The 24,625-nt window shown below is 47.8% G+C and overlaps 2 protein-coding genes across 3 annotated transcripts; one reads left to right on the top strand and one right to left on the bottom strand.

The window, feature by feature from the left end:
* Positions 1 to 34: 34 nt before the first annotated feature.
* On the bottom strand, positions 35 to 21,203 carry strn (striatin, calmodulin binding protein). Of its 2 annotated transcripts, XM_037471924.2 has the most exons (18): positions 20,801 to 21,202; positions 11,913 to 12,016; positions 11,293 to 11,366; positions 10,988 to 11,072; positions 9,520 to 9,684; positions 9,297 to 9,426; positions 8,639 to 8,801; positions 6,877 to 6,987; positions 5,877 to 6,017; positions 5,652 to 5,788; positions 5,326 to 5,501; positions 5,146 to 5,193; positions 4,833 to 4,954; positions 4,588 to 4,755; positions 4,290 to 4,430; positions 4,019 to 4,120; positions 3,314 to 3,400; positions 35 to 3,084 (listed from the first exon to the last, which is right to left on the bottom strand). In XM_037471924.2, the coding sequence occupies exons 1-18, from the start codon at positions 21,023 to 21,025 to the stop codon at positions 2,915 to 2,917; spliced, it is 2,349 nt and encodes a 782-aa protein (XP_037327821.2). In that variant the 5' UTR covers positions 21,026 to 21,202; the 3' UTR covers positions 35 to 2,914. The 2 variants fall into 2 exon arrangements, with proteins under 2 accessions (XP_037327821.2, XP_037327822.2); XM_037471925.2 differs by lacking the exon at positions 6,877 to 6,987 and having other exon boundaries at positions 20,801 to 21,203.
* A 983-nt stretch (positions 21,204 to 22,186) lies between these two features.
* Positions 22,187 to 23,874, top strand: map1lc3c (microtubule-associated protein 1 light chain 3 gamma). The gene is made up of 4 exons (XM_037472173.2): positions 22,187 to 22,368; positions 22,452 to 22,507; positions 22,583 to 22,689; positions 23,559 to 23,874. Exons 1-4 carry the CDS (start codon positions 22,308 to 22,310, stop codon positions 23,719 to 23,721), a joined length of 387 nt encoding a protein of 128 aa, XP_037328070.1. The 5' UTR covers positions 22,187 to 22,307; the 3' UTR covers positions 23,722 to 23,874.
* Positions 23,875 to 24,625: the final 751 nt, after the last annotated feature.

Here is a 24,625-nt window from a genome sequence, read left to right as displayed (position 1 = left end):
GCTGTAAAGAAAATAAAACATGACATGAATAAACTTTACAATGTACAACATAGTTCTTTATTGTTGTTCATAAATCACTATCCCATTTTGAAAATAACAAAAAAACAACAACACCTGTATATACTTAATGTACAGCCAGATTAGCATATATAATCTCTCTCTAACAGTTTCACTGTACACATTTAAGGACAACAATCATTTACAGGCAGACTGAACAGGTTTTAGTCAGCTCTGCTTTTGGCCACTGAAAAAAAAAAAGATAAATCTGAAAAGAGTTCAGCTGCCTCACATCACTACCGGCTAGTGTTACTGTGTAGTGTGAATGGTGGGAATCAGCTCCGATGGTTCACTAAACTAAAGCTAAATTAGATTAAATAAATGGAAAACACAGTTTCTATTGCTCTGAAAGTGTTCAGCTTCTCCTTTTCTCTGTTTTGTTCCTCTGTACATGTTCATACATCATAAACATAATGCTTAGCAAAAGTGCACATGAACGTTTACGTGGATGTAAGCAGAGAAGAGCATTCTGGGAAATTGGCCCTGATTCGTTTCACTAACTTTACCAAATCTGAACATAAATAACTCCGTTCTGGTGGGTTTCACTGTGGGGAAAAAGTGATTTTTAGATGATTTTCATCTGGAAGGGAAATTCTTCATCAACCAGGAGCATGAATTCATGTTGTTTGATGTCTGTGGATCCGATGATTTGGTTTTCATCAACAAAAATCCCCCTCTGGAGGTTTCACACAAACCTGAATTCCACCGGTTTTTGTCTTGATTTGAACACCCGAACCGTGGTCATGTTGTCATGATACAACCGGTGTGTTATGAAGGAGCAGTTCACTTCACATCAACACAACCAGGACCCAAACCGTGTGTGCGTTTCACGCATTAATAAACTCTGATCTCTCATCGCTGTCCTTCTCACTTCCCCTCAAATTACACCACATTTATAAATAGATCTGCTTTAATACTTAAAAACTGTACACATAAGCGCTTACCCTTTTTACACCGTATCCATTTACGTCAAAAAGAACACAAACTCCCCAAAAGTTTCACCCCCCCATCCCACCAACACAGCTGCGTTTTTTGAGATGATAATTTGGTGCAAAGCGAGGAAAGTGTTACGTAGTGCTGAGAGGCGACGTTATGTGTATTTGCACTTCTTACAACACCAGCAGAAACCCCAAAAGGAATAAACGTCACTTTTCAAGTAAAACAGAGAACACAACTTTAAAAAGATCCACTTGTATCTTACAAGTCCGTCACCGAACAACAAAGAGTCGTCTAAAAATAATGTAGTAAGGATAATAATGACACAAAATAGGATATTCTCAGGCGCGCAGCATGTGAAGCGTAGAAGAGCTTCGTGCAGTTTGGGAACTAAACAGCTGTTAATAAAAGTGTTGCACTACCGTTATTTCACATCAAAACGAGCGGATCAGCTCTGGGGGGGGGGGGGGGGGGGGGAGCGTCTCGTTGTCGCGGTTTGATCTTTTGGCTTCAATTTGGCGTCTTTGAGTGATTCATAAATATTTTACATAACTAAAGTAAAACAGAAAAAAAGAGAAAAGCTTCAGTGCAGGTTTTCTTTTCTCGCTGCAGTTTGTCACACATTTTCAGCTATAAATACACAATAAAAAAAAGCAGCAGGTTTTCGAAACTGATCAGAAGAGTTCAGGTTATTTAACTCATTTGTGGTTTTCACTTTGGAGAGAAGCGCTTGATTTGATCTAAAACCACCCAAGTGTCACATGATGTGTTTTTACAGCTATCATCGACAACATGGCACAGCTGGGCAGATGTTTAAAGCTCCAAAGAGTTTGATCTCAACATGCCAGTGGACAGAGAGCCCTGCGCGGTGTGCTGCTCAGGTGGGAACGTGGAGGACGGACCTTAAACACCACGTCCCACTTCTCTGTGCCCCAGCAGCTCCTCTTAAAGGGCCAGTGACAGTGGATTTTCAAAGCTCCATTAACAGAAATGGAATAAAATATGAATAACTATGTTTGTATTATTGTATAAACACCAAAAAAAAGAAAACATTTATTGTGTGTTTATCTGCTGAGAAGTAACCCTTCACATCTACCGCACTGTAGTTCTCCCACCTGACCACTAGAGGCCTCTCTGCCCCACACGCTGTTTAAAACACGTGTACCGTGATCAGAGGTGCCACACCGGGTCCGTTTTCTCTTTCGTTGCTTGCATTAAAAAAAAAAAAGGAATAGAATCGACTGTCCAGCTGTTGCTCGGTAACGTGAACGTCGTGATGCTTCTCCTCTCTGAGGGGAGTCGAAGGCAACGTCATTTTGAAATAAAACTCTCCAGATGTTGAGTCTCCGTCCATCCAGCACAAAGGGTCACTGATTCCAGACCAGTGACCAGACCTCCAGACGTTCACGGGAACCTGACTCAGCAAAAGTCTTCTTCGGGCTAAAGGCAACAACTTAAAGGGGAAGGAAAATAAAATAAAAACATCTTTTATCTTCTTTGATTTGGGACTCATTAGGTTTCTTATTAGGTCAATTTCTGTCATGGATAAAATACATTTTCCTCAACACCTAAAATAATTCCTGTAGTGAAGAATAAAGGCACATGAACAATGTGTTTTTTATGGTAAACAAAAAGGAGAAAATAAATTCCAGCTTTACTCAAATGTACCGAGAGTTCCTGCCTTTTCGCGTGTATATTTTTCCCACTTCCTGCTTCCTGCTCGTTTGTTTCTCGGGGACCCGGTCCAGCCTAAGTCCAAAAGGGGGGGGAGTTGAATATTTGACAAATCTTAAAAAAGGAGCAGTCCGCGTGAACAGTCACCTTCACTACTCTTGCTTCCTCTGCCAGACTCTGAGGTGGAGGCCAACTCCACCCTTCCCGCTTCCCTTTTTCTTCCCGCTCCACCCGCAGGCGTTGGAGGTCATACGAAGACCTTGGCGAGCGCGTCGGCCCCGGCGCTGCCGATGTAGCACTTGGTGGGGTGGAACGCCACGTCGTGGATCGACTCCTCGGACTTCTTGCGGTGGGCGGTGAACTCCTGGATGCACGTCTTGCTCTCCATGTTCCACAGGCGGATGGAGCAGTCGTGACCTGGCGGGAGGAGAGGCAGAGCCGATGAGGATGGAGGAGGGGGGGTGGGGGGGGGGTCAAAGGAGCCTCCGATTGGCTAAACCATGATCCTAAACCACGATCATTTTTTAATATTTATATAAGCTTTGATGGGACATGGATGTGAATTGTTAAAGGTTTTCTCTTGTTTTTATTTGGGGTTTCTGGGTCTGAACTCATGTGATCTGCATTCATTCGTTGGAGTACTCACTTCCAGACATGAGGTAAAGTCCGTTTGGATCCACAGCGAGACACGTGACGGCGTCCAGGTGAGCGACCATCGAGTGGATCGCTTTACCTTCAGGAACGAGAAAAAAAAGTCACTGTGATGGACTTTAGATACAAAGACATGATGGATCACAAGGAGCCACGTTTTAATGAGAAGATTCTTATCTTTTGTAAGAGAGGAGACATCAAAATATGTTAAATCATTTTATATGATAAAAAGTTACACAATGGTCTCCTTCCTGACGATGAATCAATTCTAACCAGACGTGTGAGGGCTCAGAGAAAAGGGAATCAATATTCCACCACTGGATGTGTTTGAAAGCCTGAAAGGACTAAATCATTAAAAGGAGGACACACAGAGGACTGTGAACGCCAAATAAACTCCTACGTTCCCCAAAATGCATCCTTCATTAAAGCCTCTCTGCTCAATGAATAACCGTTTAAAAAAAAAAAAAGACTATTGAAGTTAATTTCAGTAAAAGTCAAGCTGAGACAACACCGATGATGTCATGGTGATGTCATCAGTCATTTTCTCAGACTGCCGAGCCACCACAGGACGAGCCGACTGGATATTTCTAACAAAGCGGATGGATGTGAAGTGTAAAGCCGGCGGTGTGGCCCTTTAAATGTAACAGAGAGGCCTCCTCTGCAGCAGCGGGTGATGATGATGATGATGAAGGGTTGTTACCTGTGTTATTATCGAAGAACTGGATGTGCCGGTCCTCCTGAGCCGTGATGGTGATTGGCAGCGTGGGGTGACTCAGCACCTTGTTGATCTTGCACGGAGCGTCTGTGTGGGGGCGGACGCGAGAAGCACAACGTCAGCGCTTCACAACGAGAGACGGTTTCCTCTCAGTGTCTCTTCTCCACATTCCCATCATACACAACACGTCTCATGTCTATCAAACACTTATCGGCGGCATTGATCGAGTGGCGTGTGTTGTGAAAGCTTCGTTTACCCGGCGGTCCGGCGGACTCCAGCTGCAGGACGAGCTGCTGCGTCTCCATGTTGAAGAGTCCGATGCTGCCGGTGCTGAAGGACGTCACCATGTGAGCCGGGTCGCTGCTCACCAGGTCCACCGAGGTCGGCACCCCGAGCTCTGACACAAGCACCCGGACAGAATGATGAAGTGATGTGAAGATACATTTCCTCAGGTGTGTACTTCATGAGGCCGTGTGAGGGCCATTGTAGGTAACAAACATGAATCCCGTATCAACACATGAGATGTCTTTGGTGTCATTTGGTCCTGTGCCCACCTCCCCTCTCGTTGAAAACGGCGAGGGCCGGCGAGGTGTCGGCGGCGTTCCACAGCCGGACCGTCCCATCGGCAGAGCAGGAGAGGAGGCGCTGGTGGGCCGAGCTGTAGACCAGACCCCACACGGAGTCCGTGTGGCCGCACAGCGCCCCCCGCAGGACGGAGGGCTCTGTCGAAGGAAAAAGAGCAGCGTGAGAACACCCTCCACGCCACGAGAAACCCTGGGAAACCCTGGGCGGAACGTACCATACGAGTCGTAGGGGTCGATGTTGGGGCTGGGGGTGTTCCAGCTCTGCACGGTGCCGTCCACCCCCCCACTGAAGCACTGCTCGCCACTGGAGCTCATGGTGACGCACAGCACGGCGCCGCTACAACGTTTTACAACATTAGGACTCTCTCAGATAAGTCACAATTCTAGATTTTGAAGCTTTTTTTTATGGAATTTATTTTCAACCCGGATGTAAATAAATGTTGTGTATGTTCAGTTCTCCTCTATGTAATACATCGTAACATGTTGAAGCACAGTGCGCAGTCATAGTAAACGTGAGGAGCATCTCACCTGTGAGCTCTGAAGGTGTAGATGGGCTCCACGTCTAAAGCGGTGCACCTGCACAATAAACAAAGTGCAACGTTTGTATTCACAGCAAACACCGAAACAGGATCAAATAAATCCTTACGAACGGACTCTGGTGTCTGCAGGTGGGGAAGCACGGACGGACCGAACCCACTTTGCACTCACTTCTTGGCGGGCGCCGTCTTCTGGAGGTTCCACAGCTTGAGGGTGTGGTCCTCGGAGGCGGTGACCAGGACGGGCTCCACCGGGTGGAAGGCCAGACCTCGCACCGAGTCAAAGTGGCTCCGCAGGGTGAACTTTGGGTTCCAGGTCTTCCTCAGGGCGTCCGTGTTGTTGGTGATCTGAGGGGCGGGACGCGCGGGGTCACAGTGCTCATCGAGCTACAGAGAGACGCGTTTCCTCACGGCGAGGACGAGACTCCTAGAAGTCTGTTCAAACTAAAGTGTTTCCTAAAACGTGATGAATAATGAAAACCTCAGGACGTCACTCACGTCGTACGCCAGGCTCTCAGCCTCGTTGGCGACCGTCAGTCCGGCCAGTTCTCCCAGTCCCAGCTCGTTGGACACCGCCTCGTCTACTCGTCCCATTATGAAGGACTTCCCAGAGGACGGCAGGAAGGTCATGGCCTCTACGGAGACAAGAGAGGGCCGCTGGCGTGAGACGGAGCTTCTGAGTGACGGATGCAGGAAGGACGGCTGAGTTCAGAGGCCCGTTACCGTCTTCGGGACGCCCCATCTCCTGCTCGTTGAGCCGGGGGACACTGGGGCGGGAGGGGGGCGTTACCGGCGGCTGCATGGAGGGCTCCTCCCCCTCCCGCAGGTTGGCCAGCATGTCCTGGAGCCGAGAGCGGTTTGGTCCTGGAGGAAGAGGAGGAGGAAGAAGAGGAGGAGAGACAGTGGGGGGAAAATGGTGGAGGAATAATGAAAAAAAAAAGAGATCAGCACAACAAAATAAATGCTCTAAGTTCATATTGTACCAAAAATGAGAATGAAATCAACATGTAATTAAAAGCAGGAGATGATACAGCAGCAGCTCTGCAAAGGATCAAACAGAGGACGTGAAGACAAATAAAAGCAGACACACAAGAAACAATAAGAACAACAAAAGGAAGAAGAAACGAGTGAAATGTGGCGGCTGCTGATTGGTGGACAGCAGACAGTGCAGCGACAGGACAGGGATGTTAAGAGATGGACTCTGATCGCTATCAGTCATCATCAGAACTCGGCATTACCAGAAAACTGCGCGACTGGGCCGTTAAGACAGCAGCAGAATCCGTTTAGAGAAAAGCCAACTAAGGCCACAGACGTCTCTTCTGCTGAAAAACGCCTCAATGGAAACAGAGGAAGAGATCAGACTCAATGCGACAAAGTCAGCGCATTCCAAGAGAGACCGGGGGGGGACAAAGAGGGACAGGGGACAGAGGGACGTCCAACAGCTTTCACCCCATCACTAAACACCTGTAAACCTCCCAGAGGTCTGATCAGAGACGGATCACCAGCTTTGACCAAGTGATGGTAATAAATGTGTATGTTTCATTGTTCATGAATTGATTATGGATTTATTCTTACACACAAACGACTAAATGTGAAATAATTGGTCAACATTTGAAGCGGAATAAATGCTGGTTGAAATATTACAAGGCGAGAAAAAGAGAAAGAAAAGTCAAATGAGGAAGGATGAGGCGGGAGGACGAGCCGCGGCCTGATGAGGACTTACTCTTCACCCCCTTCTTGCCCTTGCGTTCCTTCCTGTACCGCTCCTTGAGCTGGGCTATGAGGCCCTGGTCCACGTCCCAGGCCACTTCCCCCAGAGCAGACTCTTCCTTCTCTACAGGCCGGCAGGGGGAGGGGGAGGGGGGGGGGGGGGGGGGGGGAGCAAGGTGGGGCAGAAACCTGTTATAAGTGTCTGCATGCACTACGACAGGTCTGACAAACCTACTGAGGCAGATGGGACCGGGTCTGGGTTTCTTATCTCGGCCTTTTGTAGTTTTCACCATGAATTCTTTTGGCTTTGTGTCAGTTATATTGCTTTGAATAAATACCTATTAGATACATATTTGATGTGCTGAGAAGAAAAACTAAAACATATTTCATCTTATGTCGGTGTGTACGTCAGTCAGGCTGCAGTTAGCCTAGCTTAGCATAAAGACTGCCAGCAGGGGGAGACTGTTAGCCGTCCAAATCAAATCCAAGGTGAGCTTTAGAGGTGATGGTAGGTGTTTTGATTTTTATTTTGACAGAGCCAGGCTAATGGTTTCCTCCTGCTGCAAGTCTTTATGCTAAGCTAAGCTAAACACCTTCTAAATCCAGTTAAAATTGGAACGCTCATCTGTATTTTTACTTCCAATCCCATGTGTCTGATGTATAGTCAATAAATACTGTGTAATGAGCAATGAGCGATGTGGGAGACAACTGACAACCGGCTTTTTGACTCCGCTGAGGCTCCCAACATCAACGACAAGGAGAAACAAGAGAACCTTCAACACAAATGTCTCCGGGGTGTCAGACACACAAATATGAAACAAATACGCCGCTGAATGTGGAAACTAAAAAGGACACGAGACAAAAAAGGGTTATAAAACAAACAAGTGAATAAAACAGCTGCAATCTAAATTAAACTGATGGTTCTCTGCAGTTCTGGACCTTAAACAGTATGTTACACACCAACGATGGAGAAGTACCTCAACTGCTCCTTCACTGTGGAATCCTGTGTTTCACAGGGTTCCACAGTGTTCCACAGTGTTCCACAGGATTCCACAGTGTTTCACAGTGTTTCACAGGGTTCCACGGGGACCACTGTGTTATCCTGTGTTCCACAGTGTTTCACAGTGTTCCACAGTGTTTCACAGTGTTTCACAGTGTTTCACAGTGTTTCACAGGGTTCCACAGGGTTCCACAGTGTTTCACAGTGTTTCACAGGGTTCCACAGGGTTCCACAGTGTTTCACAGTGTTTCACAGGGTTCCACAGGGTTCCACAGTGTTTCACAGGGTTCCACAGGGTTCCACAGTGTTTCACAGGGTTCCACGGGGCCCACTGTGTTCCACAGTGTTCCACAGTGTTTCACAGGGTTCCACTGTGATTCACAGGGTTCCACAGGGTTCCACTGTGATTCACAGGGTTCCACAGGGTTCCACACCAGATGAAGAGTCAGAGCTAATATCCACAAAGCCTTTTCCTGGCCTGTGAGTCAGCACTCCTTTACAACTACCCGCACGCTCAAGTGATGAATCACCGCCTGCGCGGGGGAGCATTTTGATTTATTTATTTGGTGGTTGACTGAACGACTCTGAACGCGTTGCTAAGAAACAGCAGAAAGCGGGAGATGGATGAGTCGACTGCGGGGGCTGCCGGGCTGCCAGCTGGATACTTTATTTTGTAAAGAGTTGCATTTTGTAAAACCAGAACCTGCCTCAGACCCTTTTTCTAACGCTGTATTATTTAACCCTGAATAAAACGTCATCGGTCCCCTCGTCTCACCCCAGTCTCCGCTGTCCTCCCCACTCCTGGTCTCCGGCGAGCCGTCCAGCTCGTCCGGACTCGCCAAGAAGTCGAAACCCTTCAGGGCCTCCTCCGTGTCGGGGTCGTCGCTGAGGTCAGAGGTCGTGGAGGAAGGGGTGGACGACTTTTTCTTCCTCACCATCTGGCAGAGGAAGAGGAGGACTATTAAACGAAGTGGAGGACGTAAAGTGACGATAAACCCGCCTTGTGGTAGAGATGTATGAATGTAGGCTTCTTCTTCTGTGGTAGATGCTCGAATATTTGTATATGTGTCGGCTTGTTACAGCTTCTCATCTCTTTCCTGTCCAATTAAAAACCTCGTATCCGTGTGTTGAGGTTCAACGTTTGGGACAAACTCAAGGATGAAATGTTCCTTCGTCCTAAATAAACTCTTTAAGGCGCCTCTTGGATCACAAAAAGGGATATTATAGATAATATGATTTGGATTAGAGTAGCCAGCAGGATAAAAAAGGTTGTAAAAACACAATAAAATACAACGTACACATTAATGCCGCAGTAATATCCCATATACTAGTAAAACATGTTACTACACTATTGTAGTACTTGTTTTCAGTGTACTATTACTGTCACTGAAGTAGAGGACGTGTTGTGGTTGATAACTGTATCCATGACTTACTGTAGCCACGTCCAAGATGGTCTTGTCCCTCCCTTCGCTGTCCTCGTCCTCGTCGCTGAACTCGGCCGCGGCGCTCTCGATGAACTTAAAGGCCTCCAACACGGTGGCCGAGTCCGACATGTCGGGTTTACTGAGGGGGTGGGGGGGAGGAGATGGTTAATAAGCCAGCAGGGGGGCAAACATGTGTGCGTGTGTGAGTGTGGGGGGGCGTCTCCTCTCACACCTGACCACGCCGCTGTCCTTCAGGGAGGACGGCTCGGTGCCGTTGACCATGGGCTCGCTCCTGGAGGGCTTCTCCCCGGAGTCTCCGGTCAGGCCGAGCAGCGCTCTCACCCGCTGAGACTTCACATCCAGGATGGTGTCCGTGTACCCCACCTCCTGCAGGTACCTGAGAGCGGACACGGGGACGAGGGGACGGGTCAGAGGACGCCGATGTGTTTTAACTACCCGGGGAAGCAGAAGGTAAATTTCCCCCATTTGTTGCCTCGAGTGAACAAAAAAGGGACCAAAAGAGGGGGGGGAACAGCCCGTCAGGCCGAGCCAACGAGACGGGAACAAGCGGTTTTCCCTTCGCTCGCTTCTTCCCGATGCGTCGGTGCCTTGCTGTACCCGCTGAGCTGCACAACACCTCCATTATATCAATGGAGCAGCGTCCTTAAAGGGCACCGCCACCACATCGGGGCCCACTGACCCTCGTCCCTGTGGTCAGGGAAGCCGATGAGAAACGCACACAGAAGGAAAACAGAATATTCTCCCCTAAGTTGGCATTAAAAATCAGTTTTTCCCAGATTTCCATCACTCAAATGAGTCTCTGACATCATCGTTAGAAAAGTGAGCATGTCAGCACTTCTATGCAGGAGAAGTTTACCCTTTAAGTCCAGACGTCCAAAAAGAATCCAGATGTCCGATCAGACGTTGAAAACTTATCTCTGCAACGCTCCTGAACCCTGAGACAGCCGGCCGAGCAGAGAGCAGCGTCCTTCCTGAAGGGTTTGTCCCCAGTGGACGCAGGTTTTATTGTGAATACTGTCTAGTGTGTTTGTTCACACAGAGAGAGAGAGAGAGAGAGAGAAGCTCCCTCTGTACCAGCCTCTCCGGTCGCCTCAGCGCGTCCACACAATCCTCCATTGAGGGGCGCACACAGGCACCGCTGACACGCACAATCCCAATGAAGACGTCTAATACGTCGTTAAATGAATTACCTAAAGAGTCGTCAGCTCGCACCGATCGTCTTAAGATGACCACCTGTCACTTTGACGAATCGCCTCGGGACGAGACACCAAAGACTAATAGAAGACTGCGGCGACACCGGACGACGAGCGTCAGAACAAACACATGAAGAATGAGAAAATAAGCGCTTTGGTCAAAGTACAATATTAATAAAACACCGGGAGAGAACTTCTACTTTCCATACTTTGGTAAAAAAACAGAAGTCTAAGCAGTAATCTTTAAGCAAAGTCATGTTCTCTATGTAGGACCTTCTCTCTAATGGTGTATTTTCACATTATGTTTTCACACAAGTACCAAACAATTCTTCCCCCCTCCAACCGGTCACAGTGGATCAGTGCGTTTGGTTCCAATTAAAAGTCTTTCATCTTCATTACGAAGACACACACAAAGTCAGCGGTCCCACGACACTGGGGAAGTCTAAATGAGTGTGTGTGTGTGTGTGTGTGTGTGTGTGAACCCACTGTCTGAGCAGCTGGCGTCCTTGTTTCCAGCTGAGCTGATGGCTGCTGTTTGGAGGACTGGGAGCCTCGCTGTCCCCCCCCTCGTCTGTGAGAGAGAGAGAGAATCACCAACATGTTTACCTTCATTCATTCATTCATCTCCTGAAAGGTCGGAGGTCAGAGACAGCGGCTCGGAGTGGGAGGGCGCCCCCTCTGGGCCCTCATCATGTGCACACCAGACGCAGAAATCCTCTCAATAAGGAGCCTGGATGTTTGAAACCTGTCAGCAGGACGTGATGAAGAGAGAGAGGAGAGCAGGTTCTTACCGGAATCATAACTTGGAGGAATTATCTCTCCTTGGTTCAGTTCTGTCCCATATTTCGTCTTGTGGTATTTGGCCCTGAGGGGGACACATTGGTTAAAACAATATGTGAGCAAGCACAACAAACAAAAAAAAAAAAACACCACGATGGTGCTTTAAAGTGCTGCTGACACTATATTCCCAAACAACAGCCCTCTTCCAGACCTGCCAATCAAACACTAGACATCCAAACCGTGTGAAAATCTGTCGCCAGATTATGTGATTTATTACCAATAATTCCTTAAGAAGATAAGCTGCTCTTTGGCAACATATTTTTTTATTATTAAGTAATTTCTTCTATCTTCTATCAAGGTATGTTGTCATTTTTCAGATTAGTTTTTCAATAATTCAACTTATTTTAATAATAACTTGTTTTTCAATTATATTTTTTTACTTTCTATTACTTACAAATGGATCTATTTATTTGTCATTTTTTCAAGCACTTTCCTGTATTTGAAAATATGTGAGTGATCTGATCTGCCTCACAATTCTCACTAAGAATACAATTGTGAATTTCCAAAAAAGTCTCGATAGCAAAAATGACTTTGATTTAGGGCATAAAGTTGCACGTGCGTGCGTCCTCACCTCTCCTGCTTGAGGACGTACTCCAGCATCTTGATGCGTCTCACCAGGTCCTTCTTGAGGTTCTCCTGACCTCGCCTCTCCCCCTGCAGGAAGGCGATCTGAGCCTAGAGGAACACAGGGAACAGGAAAGACTCTTTATCACTTGGGTTCTTAAGCTTCCATCAAATACATTAGAACAAAAGCCATAAGAGCATCTAAAGTCCATTAAACATGAAGATGATGAGAGAATCTTCTATTAATTATCTGCCCTGATGATTTTATTGGATCTTCCCCCCAGAGATTGTTAAAGCTTCAAGTCTTGCAGTAAAAAAGAGTGAACGTTTTGGCTTCCTTCCTTTCGTCTTTTTCAGGATGCACATACTATATTTTTGTTGGTGTATTTTTTTTTCCTTTTTAGTGTGTTTGAGCATTTACATCTTGACTCAAAGCATCTTTCAATACCAGCGTACTCCTACGTCAGGTCAGCTGGTATCAAAGGGGCCACAAAGCCTCCTGGGAAATGGGACACGGCCTCAAAAGGTAACCTGTGACCGGCTAACGCGTCCCCGCGTCTGATCCCTCCTAACGTCTCTTCCCAGACACACGGGGGCGGGGGCGTGGGAAATGGGACCCGACTACATGTGACCGCCTCAGGGTGGAAGGTCAAATGGCGAGACGAGCGGAGGAGGAGGAGGAGCCATCTGGACCCGACACATGTGATGGAGCTTAAGAAGCCTTCTTGCAGCAGGATCCCAGACGTTACACAGCTGGACTGATGACATCAGCGCTGACGTCACACCCCGGAGGTTCACAAGCACCATCTTCAAAACCACACTGATCCATCTGAGAGGAGCCACATAAGGAGGAGCTGATAATCAATACGATCATGATTCTGTAGGGATTTGAACCCAAACCTAGCTGAGCTGTCCTGTTGTTGTTGTGGCGGACTCATCTTCTGCAGAAGAAGAAGTAGGACACTCGGCCCGTCCTTCGTGTCAAACGCACATCACAAGTGGGTCGCTGTGCACTCGGGGCCACCGGGGCAGAATTTCACAGAGATGAAAAGGGCGCTCTGATAATAAAGTGAAATGGGCAAGAAATGTGGCCATATAAGCTTAATTTAATCCCTCTGATTAAATTACACGGACCCGAGTCCCGTTCCCCCCAGAAAAAGCTCATGACTGGTTCATCGTTATCGCGTGTGAAGACGTTCTCAACATGCAAAGTAAAAAGCCAGTAGAGCTCTGTGCTCACAGTGACCTCGCCGGGGAAGGCTTCTGTGTGGGAGGAACCGGGGGCGTCTTTTCTCATAATTATAGATTTCACTGAAACCTCCCAACGTCACGTTTTAGCAGCAGCCAGTGAAAGGCTTCATGGGGCTGAATGTGGAGCCAGGAAAACCAATCGATAGCAGAGGTCACGCTGTGACGCCGCCACAAAAAAATAAAAGAGGCTGTTTTCAATTCAAATCACTTTGATGACCTCAAACTTCTTCTCTGATTTAATCGTGTTGTTTCCACTCCAGTTAGGCTGACGATCCTCCTTCAGCTTTTAACTAGTTCCTCTCATGTTCCCCGCGTTAGAGCTTCTCTAAAGGTCACTAGATGAAAGCTCGAAGACCAAAAAAAAAATTCTCAACAAATATCCCTTTTCCTGTGGACATTCTGAAAATGATTCGTTAAATTGACACCGGGGATGAAATTGAAGTTTGTTTCTCTTTGTAAACCGATCTCTCAAACAAATATGCCCCATAAAGATGTTCTGCCTCCGGTAACTTTTCCATTGGCTCTTGGCCCGACCCGCCTCCGAGCAGATTGTGGCGCCGCTGAGTGACTCATCAACTCGTGTCTGTGCAGGAGACCTGGGGGAGATCAGTCTTTTATTATAACTCCTAACTGAACTGAACTGGTTTACACCACCAGTCGCTGCCATGGTGATCAGCACCTTCAAACCAAGCCAGCACAAGTCCACAGGAAGTGACCGGACCACCACCCAGCCACGCCTCCATCTCCCTATTCAAACCTCTTCCTGTGTGGCCACACAGAGTTATGATAAAAGAGTGAAGAATTCATTCAAGTTTTGGTGGTTTCAGGGGCTCCTGGTGGTTCAGAATCAGTACTGTGGGACCCCTCAGAGGTGGCTCCCCTCCACATGGAGGACAAACTGGGTAACCCACTTGTTAAATATTCCCATGAGCCTTTTTTTTTCTTCTTTTTTTAGAACGAGTCGGTGCTCCACATCAGATCACAGAAATGCAAATGAGCCGCTTTGATTCATGGAAGCTGCACCGAGGGACAGTGTTTGGAGAGGCTGCTGATGAGGACCGTCAGAGAAAGCTTCTGTGAGGACATGGTGGACACTTCAGTGAGGCGCTGGACACCGGATGATACGACGTACAATGTCTAGTACTTTAATGGTCTTTATGGGAAAGTGTTACAACCATAGCCTGTGTATAAGAGTGGACCGTGACCCCACCCATCTGGCTTATTTGGATATTTTAGGACTACAGTGACAAAAAAAAACACGTGTTTACTCAAACTAAATGATCCAAGGAACACTGCGAGAGTTTATATTGTAAAACCAAAAGCACACCTGCCAATCAAAAAGGCAGCCCTCACTTCAACAAACCGAAGATCAATATTCATTAAAAACCTGAAACTCACTGGTTTACTCTCTGAAAGGTTTGAAGGGTCTCAGCTGCTCTGCTCAAGTCTTACGTTGTCTTATTTAAGACAACAGCGATAAAAGGCCTCAGGGGGAACTATGAATAAACAAGAGCTCAAGAATCAATTTGGCCTGACTATCAGCCCCCCCCCCCTCGGAGCGGGAGGAGGTCCCCCATCGGAGATATTGGGAAAACACTGGTTATTAGAACCCAAGATGGGGGCAGTGCTTTGTGTCGATTGGGTTGAAATACTGACACACAATGTGGAGTCACAAGCCAGCGTGTTGATTGACAGCGAGATCGACCAATCGATTCGTCAGCCAGCAGAACTTCAAAAGTTGAGTGGGATGCCCGGGGTGTTTTTTCTGTTACCGTGAGAAATATGTAGAAACGCTGTTGAAAGGCTTATAAAATATGTCCATAGCGTGATGCTCCGCCTCTTTAACCACATGATGATGAGCATGTCTGACCCCTCACTGACGCCGTATTAATGCTGCAGCAGTTGTAGGGACACGGAGACGAGTCCTGTGTGTGGGGGGGGTGGGGGGGGGGGTGAATATGGAGCAGTGAGAGGATTATTCTTCCTTGGAGCTGGAGACGGAATGATGAGAAGGATAAGCTGCTGAGATAGAAGGGGGGGGGGGGCAGTTTGAGTTGTTCTTGTTCTTCTTATGGTTTCACTGTGGTCAGAAAGGACCTCATACTCACTAATATTCACCCCTTCATGGATGACCGGGGGGGGGGGGGGGGCTGCAGGAAGGGCAAATCCACCAGTGATTCCTTTAAACATCTTCATTTAACTTTAGTTATTTAAGCATCATTTTGTGTGTGGATGTGTTGGGACGCGTTGAGGATTCATGTCTCCTCGCTCGTCGTCGTAGGAGACAACAGCCCACGAGGAGGAAGGAAACAAAGCTTCCTGGATGCTCCCCGTCGCTACAGAAACAAGCTCCAATTTCCCACATCGTCCTTTCTCTTCGTTTCCATTTTCTCGACACATCCGAAGGTTCTCGCGCCGCCAAACTCTGAGACACGTCTGAAGGGGGGGGGGGAACGAGAGGATGATGGGAGAAGGCCTATTGATGTGATGCCCCAGGGGGACAGGGATCAAGGGGGGGAGGCGGGGAGGGCTTCGTGATGAGCGGGAACAGCGGCGTGACAAAGTCCGTAGCCCACTCTTCCCCGCGGGGGGGCGAACACGCGTGTTCCTCTGAAGCTGACAGGACTTTAATTAGAACAGCATCAAGCCTTCAAGAGCAGAGCTGAGGAGGACGAGGAGGAGGGGGCCGAACAAAGAGAGTCCTCAGCTACGTCACCTCCGTCTTGTCGCAGAAGAGAGTTCTCCGCCGCCGCCATGGAGCCTCTCTCACCAGCAGTATGCTTTAGGGCGGGGGTTAACGTGATTGACAGGTCGCTGCGATTCAAAGAAGCAGTCCTCTATTAATTAGCCTCGACCTGCTCTCGGACAACTTGGGACGGGGGCGGGGGGGGGGCGCGTCTCTGAGCGCATGCAGCTATTTGAGATCATGGAGCTGAATATTTAAGGGCCGCGTGTTCAACCATTTATGTTCCCTCATTGATAAAAAGGGGCTGTTATTATCCAATATCACCACCATCATCATTATCTCTTCTGATCAGCACACTTGTTAAGTGGGTCTAATTTCAGCACTTCAGAATCTGGGGCAAGCTTTTATTCCAGCGCAGCAGATTTAATGAAGTCAGTGAACGAACACACACACACACACACACACACTTTATCAGGCCAGAGGAATTCACTGGTTGTGTGTTTGTTTTTCTGCCCTCACACCAGAAACCACCTACGCTTCACTAACTGTGTGCGTGAGAGAGAGAGAGAACTATTAACACTTCCTGGTAATTCTCAGCCTCGCACTTTTGTTTCCAACTCGGAGTCATGAACTATGAATTCATTGTTTTCTCACATTTCAGGTCAAAATATGACCTTATGACAATATGACTTAAAGACATTATAGGATTTCTCTACACAACGTCGTCTCACACGAAGCGAATGATTGATATTTGAGGAGAAACACTCTGAATGAGGGTCCTGTCTTAACTCATTCTTCAGACCTGGAAGCCGATCTCGCCTCCTCCTTCTCACGCAGACTCCAGGTAACGTTAGACGAGTATCTTCATGACCACGCGTTTGTCGTACATGTTGTTTTTCTAACGTCACTGAGAATCTGGAACACAGCGACTTGCAAGTGACGCCAGAAATGGGTCATTTGGCCCACGTTTTGATAATGGACCGCAGCCAGTGGACAGAGAGCACGGACCGACTAACACACTACTGAGGTGGTAAACCATGGGGAAACACTGCGTTCTTTAGTTTTTACTCTGGATTTGAACAACATATTCCATCTCACGTTCTCCTGAAAAGAATCCCCTTCTACCTTAACGCCTTCAATCCGGTTATTCTTTGACTTTCTCACCCTGCCGAGTGACTCCTCCCGCTGGGAGGGAGGGAGGGAGGGAAATGTGCCCACGCCGGGGCCAACGTTGGCCGGGGGCCCGGCAAAACAAAAGGGCGGTTTGCAGCGCTGAGGCGTGGCGTTCCCCGCGGCGTCCGACGCCCTGTCTGGAGAACCAGCAGGTGCGCATGCCATTCCTTATACGGGCGCTGGAGGAGGAGCCGGGCCGCGCGCAAAGGGAAGGAGGTCGTCTCGCTGTCACGGCTCGCCGGGTTCAGCGGTTACGTAAGACACTTCTCTTCACCTCCTCATGCGTGTGACTACAAAGCTGCATTATTTAGACGTAAAGCACTGCAGCGAGAAGCAGAGGACTTGGACTGGGTAACCAGAAGCATTTAGATGGAGAATAAATCCAGCCGGAGTACGGACGTGTCAGCAAAGGTCAATTACTGCCATTACATGCAACAAATATCCCTTTTTCAGTATTCGTAGTAAGCTGTTTACAAATCAGGATTAATAGTGAGACATTAGCGTGCATGTAAACACAAAGAGCTCAGAGGAGGCAGCAGGATGCTGGTGGGGAGAGACGCTGCTGCTGCACCACCACACTGACACAAAGAGAAGGATCGGCCACCACAGGGACGAAAAGCTTCAGGCTCAAGTTCCTCCCAAAGACGGAGGCCGATGACTTTTTGCGCCTCGTCACTGCAGCTGCACAGTGAACCGTGAACGCGCACGACGGACAAACGGGGGCAGAAGCTCAGGAGGACCTCGCTGTGTGAAACACGTGCGCGGCTCTCAAACCACGTGCACATCGGGAGGGGGGGGGGGGGGGGGGGGGGCACGGGCCCGAGCACATCTGGCTCTGTGCGAGCGGGAAACATCCTCTCATTAGTGGAGCAGAAACAAGGCAGCGGGGAAGAGACCACGATGCTCCTCTGGTGACGGTGCACATGCCGGCGGTGTTCTCGTCACTTAGCGCAAATGCCCTCACGCAGGAAGCGCTTCGTGGAGAGAAAGTGATGTCGGAGTGTCTGTTTGAATGTGGCTAGTCGGGGGGGGGTACGCTGCTATCGTCGCCGTCGCTCCATCCTTCCTGTTGGCGCTGCGCCTCCGTCGTCCTCTCGCCGGTGTATTTTTAGCAGAGGCCCAGGAGGAAGGAAGCAGAGCGGCCAAACACCCACTCGCTCTCCGAAGCGCACGCATGGCTTCACCGCAGTGTTCCGCCCCCCCCCACCCCACACCCCCGTACCACCTGACCCCCAGGGCCAGAAACTGCTTTTTCCTGGAGTGTAATCGAGCGGTGGTGACGTTCATAAAAAGGTATTTTGGAAATTTACCCAGAGTTCCCCTGCATTGTCTGTCCTGAAGACAAGTTTTTTTTTTGCAGTTTCCAATGTATTTATTTAATATAATATCTCCACGCATTTCTGTCTTTGTGCTACTGCAACACCTGCATGTCAATAAAGGTTTAATAAAAGGTGGGCGTGTGAAGGCACAAGCTTTTGCGTTCGTGCCATTTCATCGGTAGTTGGCAAAATCAGCTTGAGAAATTCAGTATCGGTTGGAGAGGACGTCAGCTGACCCGGAACACCTCGATCAGCAGGTGGGAGGTGATGAATCTTAAAGGGCAGCTTCTGTCAATCAGAGTCTTATCAAGTCGTGATGATTAAACCACAGAGAGAGACTTCCTTCACACTCTGCCGTTCTTCGCTTCATGGGATGATACACTGACAGTAACCTTTAGCCATCTTACATGCCAGCTTCCCCGGTTTCCTTCTCCCTGGCCCCCCCCCCCACATTCCCCCCCGCCGAGGGTGACCTCAGCTTGAGGCGCTCGATGGCGGCACAGTCAGACGCCACGGCCACGGAACCAACGGATTTGAGGCTGAAATTGGTTTTGCAGTCGCTCGCCTCCATCGCAGCTTTGATCGGCTCAATGGGAAAGAAAATGAAATGTCAAACTGCCGAGTGGAGCTTTTTACACACGAATCTGCTCGGTACAAAAAGCCCTCAAGCAGCCAGAACACACGGAGCTGTGCGATTGGCCGGGAGGAGGTAGAAGTAACGGTAACAAAGAGCCACCACTCGATAGCTCATCATGGCAGGAAGTGACCCCCCCCACGTGGATGCGATCGCCCCGGGGTCGGTTGACAACTCTTAATGAAACATTTCCATAGAGGTCGATGTGAAAATGATGCAATTTCTCCCTTAAATTTATCAATTAATCTCCATTTTCATGTCTCCTTCCATACAGCATGAGGTTCATTTAGTAAATTACGATGCATTTAGAGTCCAACGGACCACCGAGCAGGGGATTCTTTGGGGCGGGCCGACCGTGATTGACGGGTCGTTGTGACGCACACGTCTCCTGTGTTACTTCTCAGCATTCCAAATGTAGTAAACACCGTTCATTGGCAGCAAAAAATCAGATAGCAAATTCCCTGAACTCAAAGCCTTAAAATCAGTCCACAAACCAACCGGTGATGACGTCATCCTCTCTTTATTTACAAAGATGGGCTGATTTACAAGATTTTGATTGGACCTCCTTTCTGTATCATAAAACCCCTTTTTGTTTGATCCCTTAATCACAAATCTTAGGGATTTACTGTATGAAAATGTGTCGAAATGCTCTTCTGCTTTGATTGCACCAATAACAACAAAATGGCCATCTTTATACTTTTGCTTTATTGCTTTATTCCTGAACAGCAGCTTGGGTTTGAATTTAATCAAAAGCTGCTGGTTTGGTAGATTTAACGTGTGTGTTTCGTGACGTTTAAACACATCCAGGTCGTAGGTTGTTTATTTTGATGCCAGATTGTTATTTAACGAACCTTCATGATCCTTCAGTGGACAACAAGAGATTCACATTATGCGTCTACACAACACAAGGTGTTGAATATCATCATAATCACATAAACCTGTAAATACCTAAAATCCCAACCCCTTTGTAAGAATACATCGGATTTGGTGAAATGAATTGAGGTGAAGATATGCATCCCGGATAAGATTAATATACAGCACGTAATGAATATATTCAGAGTATATTCCTCCGGCTCCGGGTTGGCTCCCCCAAATAAATGATTGACACCAACGTCTCGTGACTCCACCGGCGTCACCTTCTTTATTCCCTCGGCACAGGTAGCCTCACATTAGCAAAGCGAAACCACCAAGGTGTGCTCACACGTCTCCATTATTAATATACACAGGCGAAACGCACACTGTCCCACAACTACTCCCACCCGACACCAACGGGAGCTGCTAACCTGGTTAGCAGGTAGCACACACACACACACACACACACACACACAACACTACGTTGACGGGGACATCCATTTAAAGATACGGCTATTTCACGTCGTCTCGCTCGGTATCGGCAGTTAAAACGTCGCTCACAGTACTTAATACGTGTACGGGATCCATGCCGGACCGTCCTTACATTCGGCATTACACTGCTCTCCAAAAGCAGCCTGTGTATCAACAAAACTTGACACGACAGAAAGAATGTGCGTCACTCCTCGCGAGGACCAACGTACACGGCTAAAAAAACACACACACACCCGCCTCAGGTAGCGCAGCGTTCATAAAAGTACTAATGTTAGGTGGAAAATGTGTTCGTTGCTGGATAAAAGTAACGCCGAATACAACGAGGGGTCTTTCCCACTCACGTTGAGTTGCGTGCGTTACTTTAACGGGCGATTCGGTTCGCCGATAGTTCGATGAAACAACACATTCCCGGATTTCCCAACGGGGTTCGGCGAAACGCTCAGCTAACCAACCAAACAATGGACACCTGAGCGAGCGACGGTGCTCACCTGCAGCTCGGCCCGCTCGACCTCCCAGTGCGCCTTGTCCACCTCGAAGCGGGCCCACTCGTGCTGGAGAAAGTGTAAAATCCCCGGGATGTTGTACTGAGCCCTGGCCGCCTCGCCGCCCTCGACGTCGCCAGCCTGCGGAGCCTTAATGTTCCCTCCGCCGGACAAGCCCGAGTTGTTGTTGTTGTTGTTGAAGAAGACGCCGGGGCCCGCCTGCTCGTCCATGGCCGAACCGGGGCGGTGTGACTTCTGGCTCGGTCCCCGGAACACTCAACCGCTTCGGTGTAATATCCTCCTGACGGAAACCTGATCCATCGACAGTCCTTCCCGCTGGCCGCCACTGTGCTCCTGTCTCGACCGGCTGTCAGTTGAGGAGACGACCGTTGGGCAGCCGGAATCGGAACAGACACGGGACTTCCGGTTTGGAATTTCAAAATAAACCCCCCCCCCCCGTTAATGCGTACGTGCGGTAACATGCTGTGTAAACGATAGTTATGAATAATTGACCGTTACATTATGAATAATACATACCGAAACGCGTTAGCGTAGAATGAATTATTATGTGTGCCTATTTAATTATTTAATTTAATTACAAAATGCCATGCAGACACAACTTGAATGCCACATTCTGCCATAGCCCTAACCCAAATCAAACATAAATCAAATCTTACAGCATTTGATGATGGTTTATATTTGTGTTGCCACTTTGCAACGAATCACTCTACATGTCGGTTATCAGTTTCCAACTATAAAATAACAGAAATAGTGTGAATTGTACTCAAACAAGAATTGTATTTTGAAGGCGCAATCTTTTCATAACCGGTATGACTGAAGAAAACTTAACTGACACACCTGAGCGGTGACATCGATTCCGCTTAGGCCCGCCCACTACATGCATACTCTCACACGATTGGCTGTTCGACTAAAAGGCAAATTATCTTAGTAGAGAACAACACGTGGTGCCATTTTTTGTGCCAATTTAAGTGCATGTAACTCATTAAAAAATGTTTAAAAAAAAATATTTATGCTTAGTTTGAGCGTCAAAGTATTAAGTTAATGTAAAAAAAGACTCAATGTAGCAATTTGATGAGCTGTTTGGAGTCCAGGGGAAACAAAAAAAACAGAATACACCGCATCTCATGCGAGAAAGGGCACAGATTATTAGATATGTTATAATATTTTCTAATGTTTATTCTCCACGTTTGCTAAAAAAAAGGGTTTGCATTCCACGTTCACCCACTGTGTGTGCGTGTTCGTGCGTGTTCGTGTGTGCGTGTGAGCGTCCCTAAACTGGATTAAACCTCGCGGATGATTCGTCCATGTGCTAATCAGCTGATGCGCCTCAGCCGCCTCTCCTCCCTATTTAACCCCTGCTCGGCTCGCACCGCCCGGTCGACCCGCACACACCCTCCCCGCTGCTTCTTCCGCCTCCTCCACCACCGACACGCACGCACGCACGCACGCACGCACGCGCGTGCACGCCCCTCAAGGGTTTCAGACGCACAGCATGCCTCCGTTCGAAAAAACCCAGCTGCAGAACAAACCGTTCAAACTGAGGAAGAGCTTCGGTAAAATAAAACATACTTGTGTATAAGTAGGGAACTTTGGAACATTTGTGAATCTGATGTTTTCTTTTGGTTTTTCTGGGCAGCTGTGAGGAAACAAGAAGTGGCGGGGATCAGGTCGAAATTCCCCAATAAAATCCCGGTAAGTATTCGGTGAAGGACCGTTAACCCCTGGTGTGTGTGTGTGTGTTTGTGTGTAACGGCTACTGCCTCGCAGGTCATCATTGAACGGTACGAGAGGGAGAATTATCTTCCTCCTCTGGATAAAACCAAGTTCCTGGTGCCGCACGAACTCACCATGACCCAGTTCGTCACCATCATCAGGTAAAGTCCATCTCTCCCAATTAATCAATTATCTTCGACTCCGGGTTCTTGGGCTCCGACTATCTGCTGGATGCAGTTTTGTGGCAGAGATTTACTCTCTGAGAAAGTGAAATAAAACTAGTTTGCGTTCTGCTGTGACTGGTCTATGTTCTGGAAATGTCATTAATAAAAGGTCAAATCTTCACTTTGAAAGTCTTCAGTTCCTGAGAAGTCTTCACTACAAACTGTCGCTTGAGTCCCAAATCTTCAAGTCTACCTGCCAAAGATTTGTCTTTTTCTTTTTCTTTTTTTTAACTCTTGAAAGATGGTCATGTGACCTGAGCTTTTCATAGACGTTTCTTCACGTAAGCACTTGTGTTTAGTTTGAGCTGAAACCTTCATGCGTTTTACAGAGTGATCCTTCAAATGAGGTTTTTAATGAGTTTTAACGGTTTAGGGTGAGTTTTTGAATCTCCGCGGTTGTGTTCCTCATTTTGTCTTTGTCATGATTACGGTGCAGAAAGTAAAGATTTTTTTTGTTTTTGTTTCCTTCGGTCAAGTCTTATCAGTCGGTTTGCTGATCTCGAATTGGGTCCAACTCGGGGTTTGAGTAACTTGGTATAACTGTAAATTGTTGTTGTGGTTTTAACTGTTCCCTAGAGCTGTCAGTCAAATGTTGAGCAGTCCCTCTGTGTGCAATGCATTGTGGGACGGTGGGAGCACACTGCATACCAACAATCCCGTGCAAGCGGTTGTCAATTAACTCAAAATGCCTAAAGTGCTCAGAATTAGAGGAAAACAATAATTTTTTAGTGCTGCGCCAGCATCCCACGTGAGAGACTCAGGTCTGCCCCCCCCTCACCCTCAATGTCCGCCCCTCCGTCCCACAGGAACAGGATGGCGCTGCTCCCGTCTCAGGCCTTCTACCTGCTCATCAACAACAGCGGGATGGCCAGCATGTCCCTCACCATGGCTCAGGTGTACAAGGACCACCAGGACGAGGACGGCTTCCTCTACATGACCTACGCCTCGCAGGAGATGTTCGGGCAATGACGCCGCCGACCGTTTTTAGGGCCTCGCAACTGCTGTAAATAGAAGAGAATATTGTGTGTGTATCTATTGTGACGTTTGTAGACTATGTTTGTTTTGAAGATGGATTTTAATTAAACTACGTGGATCCAATAAATCTTGAGTATAGAATTGAGTGTTTACGTGACCATGGCTTTGTAGGATGCATTGTCACATGACGTGCAGAAACCCCAGAACCGAAGCGTGAACATGGAGCGACGCCTGGTGCTAATGTCTCATTTTGAGCTTGGTCCTTGTGGAGAAGAACGCTCCACGACGAACCGAATTCTTTGCATTGTGGGCCACTGAGGAGATGCTTCCGTCTCGTTATGGCCCTTTTAGGTGAACGTCTATGATCATAACTGCATTACTTTGGTTTATTTTTCACTAAAAAGGAAATGAGTTCATTCTTCACAGGAGGCGATCTTTCTCTCTGCACCAGATGGCAGCAGAGATCTACTGGATCTTTCGGGTTGAGCCTCCGTTCAGATCTTTAAGATGAAATGATTTGGACAAATCTGACGTTTATCTGTGCTGCATCTCTAGCCAAAGGCTGTGATCAGATTCTATCTTTAAGTCTCTCTACATTATCCTGTTAAGTGAGTCACCTGTGACCTCATTTGGGGGAACATTTTTTTCAGGGAAAGTTTTTTTTTTTCCCCCCTCAAGAAAAACGTTTCTAACACGACGTTCAACCGTGCAGCAACAAAGATCCTCACTTGTGATTAGATACGTGGGACCATAAGTGGTGTTCATGAACACCTCTGCAGATGTTTATATTTGAAAAGCAAATGAGATCAGACAACGTATTCGTGCAGCCGTTAAGTCGCTCCTTCCTCCTCCAGAATTCATTTCAGACGTCGTTAGAGGAGGCTGCTGGATGTCGCTC

This window comes from Pungitius pungitius, chromosome 9, assembly GCF_949316345.1.
Source record: "Pungitius pungitius chromosome 9, fPunPun2.1, whole genome shotgun sequence".
Taxonomy (NCBI): domain Eukaryota; kingdom Metazoa; phylum Chordata; class Actinopteri; order Perciformes; family Gasterosteidae; genus Pungitius; species Pungitius pungitius.
This window is presented reverse-complemented; position numbering and strand designations above follow the sequence as displayed.

Excerpts from the sequence above, each read along its gene's own strand:
- strn (XM_037471924.2), bottom strand. The coding sequence starts at position 21,025 with ATGGACGAGCAGGCGGGCCCCGGCGTCTTCTTCAACAACAACAACAAC. Across the intron at positions 9,427-9,519 it reads AAGGACAGCGGCGTGGTCAG|TAAACCCGACATGTCGGACT; the intron begins GTGTGAGAGGAG and ends CCACCCCCTCAG. Across the intron at positions 5,194-5,325 it reads AAGACGGCGCCCGCCAAGAA|GTGCACCGCTTTAGACGTGG; the intron begins GTGAGTGCAAAG and ends TTTATTGTGCAG.
- map1lc3c (XM_037472173.2), top strand. The coding sequence starts at position 22,308 with ATGCCTCCGTTCGAAAAAACCCAGCTGCAGAACAAACCGTTCAAACTG. Across the intron at positions 22,508-22,582 it reads AATTCCCCAATAAAATCCCG|GTCATCATTGAACGGTACGA; the intron begins GTAAGTATTCGG and ends ACTGCCTCGCAG. Across the intron at positions 22,690-23,558 it reads CAGTTCGTCACCATCATCAG|GAACAGGATGGCGCTGCTCC; the intron begins GTAAAGTCCATC and ends TCCGTCCCACAG.